We start from the raw sequence: 3,019 nt of genomic DNA, 5'->3' as shown, positions 1-3,019 counted from the left end.
TTTTGTTAAAGTCGGGTGCCAACTTCACGGAACTGTGTTCTTTCGCCTATTGAGTCGAATTGTTTTGGTCTCGGCATTCCAAAGCGAGGCATATTTTCGTGCGTTGTTGACCGGCTGCCATCTCCTGACTTTGTCGACCCTTCGATTCGAAATCGTTCGTCGGTTTTCCGGCTGTTTTGCGCGTGTACACATATCTCACCTTGTTGACGGATCGATCTTTCAACATGCCTAAAGGATATCGAGCGCGACGCGAATTGTGTATTCGTCGTATGAGGGAGATAGACCAGTATTCGACGCTCGCAATAGACAACGCGGCTCAGAAATTAAATTTTCTCGTGCGTTATCCAACCGTGCGCCAAGTAGTCGGGGATTTTGAGGAAGCGCATCTCAGGATAATCCAAGATGCCACGGATGAAGAGTTCGCTGCCGAAGACGCGATTCGCGGCGAATTTGACAGAATGCGTTTCGCGGTAATAGGACGATACGAAACGTTAACTGCCGCGGAGCGAGCAGCCGCACAACAGCCGTCGCGACCCGCGCCTACTTCGGCCATTAAATTGCCGAAGATCGATCTCCCTAAATTCGAGGGCGACTTCGCTCTATGGCCGTCCTTCATCGCCTTATTCGACACGGCAATCCACGAGAATTCTGGGGTCGCCGATATACAGAAATTTCAATAATTGTTAGCCTCGCTATCGGGAGAGGCTCTTGGCGTCGTAAAGAACCTGCCGTTGACCGCCGAGAATTACGTGATCGCGTACGATGCGCTTCGGGGGCGCTATCAAAACAAGCGCAATTTAGCCACGCAGTATTGGCGCTCGTTTGTACACGCCAAACCTTTGGTCGCGGATACCGCCGAATCGCTCCACGCCTTGTTGGACGTGTTCACCGAGAACACGCACGCCCTGCAAACGATGGGATATCCGGTGGAGGCGTGGGATTTTGTGCTACTGAACCATTTGTTGGAGAAGCTCACCCCTACGCTACGGGAGAAATTCGAGGCGACCCATATGTCTGCGGAACCACCCCGGTATGAACAATTGACAACGTTTCTAGCGGGATATTGCACGGTGCTCGCGGCGGTGTCGGACGCTTCACCGCAGTCAAACAAATCGAAAGCGCAGAATCAGTCGTCGAAGAGGCCCGCGTCGACGACCTCGCTCGTCGCGCAAAACGCCGCGTGCCCCAAATGTGGGGAACAGCATCTACTGGCTAGGTGCCCCGATTTCTTAAAACTCTCGACCAAAGACCGATATAACTTCGCACGCGAAAAAGGACTCTGTTTAAACTGCCTCCGTGCAGGACATAATCTGACAAATTGCCCTAGCTCTTGGACCTGCCGATCTTGTCAGGCGAAGCACCACACTCTCCTGCATTTCGAGCAGGCCAGCGTCCCACCTCCCGCGAACGCTTCGACGGCTACTCCGGTCGACGACCCCGCGGCGCCGGGGGATACAGGCGGAAACTAGACCAGGCGGAACACATTGTCTCGAGACATCATTGGCGCGCGCCCTTCGCCCCTCGTGATGTCTCTCGTCCGTTTCGTCGTTGCTTTATGCCCTTAATTGTAGTTTTCATTCAGACGCCGTCGAGTCACTACTCACGGTCTCTCTTGTTACCACCGTCTTGGCGTCTCACCACTCGGGTGTCGCCAAACAGCCGGACCTCAATCGGAGGTCACCAATTCGAAATGCATGATACCTCTCGCCCGTTCGTCGCATGGGCACGTTCGTGGCGAAGATTTCGCGTACTCATAGTTTCGTTTGGACGAGGTCGAGTCTTACACACTCACCCCGTCCCGGGTCCCTTACGACTCATCGTGCACCGTCGAGTCACCATACACTCACGGTGCTTTTGGACACCGCCGTCTTGGCGCATCACCACTCGGGTGGCGCCGAACGGTAGGACCTCATTACCGCCGTCTTGGCGTAGCACCATCGTCCTCCCGCTATCACGGAGGGCTTCGGGTGTCGCCAAACGGTCGGACCTCATTCGGAGGTCTCTCGTTACCGCCGTCTTGGCGTGTCACCACTCGGGTGTCGTCAAACGGCCGGACTTCATTCGGAGGTCACACATCGTCACGCGTGATGTCTCTCGCCCGCACGTCGCATGGGCACGTTCGCGGCGAAGATATTCGCGTAATCGTAGCTCGCTGAACGAGGGCGAGGCCCTACATCCTCGCCCCGTTATCGTGCACCGTCGAGTCATCGGACACTCACGGTGTCCGAGAACACCGCCGTCTTGGCGGGTCACCACTCGGGTGACGCCGAACGGTAGGACCGCATTACCGCCGTCTTGGCGCGTCACCATTCGGGTGTCGCCAAACGGCCGGACCTCACTCGGAGGTCATAACCGGCGAGTCACCACCCACTCCCGGTATCGTGGATATTTCCGTCTTGGCGATCACCACCCAGTCAGAAATGTAACCTTGATTCAAGGTTAATTCAACGTCGATATGGTTGACAGCTGGTTGAGTCGATAAGAAAGTCGATATTCCTGCAATATCGATCATGTCCAGTCGATTAATAGCGCTGTTTTGAGTGCGCACTTATAAAATTCGATCAATTTAGATTTTAATCCTAAAAAATATTACGACATTGTTTATGTAAATTGTACAAAATAATTTTATGGACGTTTAAGAAATGGCGTAATTGCGCGATCAATCACATATGTATAAATAATATATATAAATTTTATATTTAGGACCTATCCAGACAAACACTGCATATATCCATAAAGTAAATAAATTATATCCAATTGAATTTTACAATCACGCGCGTAAAATAAGACTGGATAATTTTCTTTATGTATATATATGGTTATATGCAGTTATGCAAAGTCTGGATTGACCCTGGAGGCCATACTGTGTGAAATCTGCAAAAATTACGACTTGCGAATTATAAACGAGTCTAAGAAAACACATACGTATATATAATGCAACATTAAAATGATTTATTTAATCATATGATTGACATGCAAGCTCATCGGTGTCCGCATTCAGTAACCGCTTGTAAAAAGT

At 51.1% G+C, this 3,019-nt stretch overlaps 1 protein-coding gene across 1 annotated transcript; it reads left to right on the top strand.

The window, feature by feature from the left end:
* The first annotated feature begins 914 nt into the window (after positions 1-914).
* LOC112465996 lies at positions 915-1,469 on the top strand. The gene has a single exon (XM_025033834.1). It carries the CDS (start codon positions 915-917, stop codon positions 1,467-1,469), a length of 555 nt encoding a protein of 184 aa, XP_024889602.1.
* The last annotated feature ends 1,550 nt before the right edge of the window (positions 1,470-3,019 follow it).

Source organism: Temnothorax curvispinosus, unplaced genomic scaffold (genome assembly GCF_003070985.1).
Source record: "Temnothorax curvispinosus isolate PA1 unplaced genomic scaffold, ASM307098v1 QBEX01015720.1, whole genome shotgun sequence".
Lineage (NCBI taxonomy): Eukaryota > Metazoa > Arthropoda > Insecta > Hymenoptera > Formicidae > Temnothorax > Temnothorax curvispinosus.
Note: the sequence above shows the minus strand (reverse complement) of the source record. Positions and strands in the feature narration are given on the sequence as shown.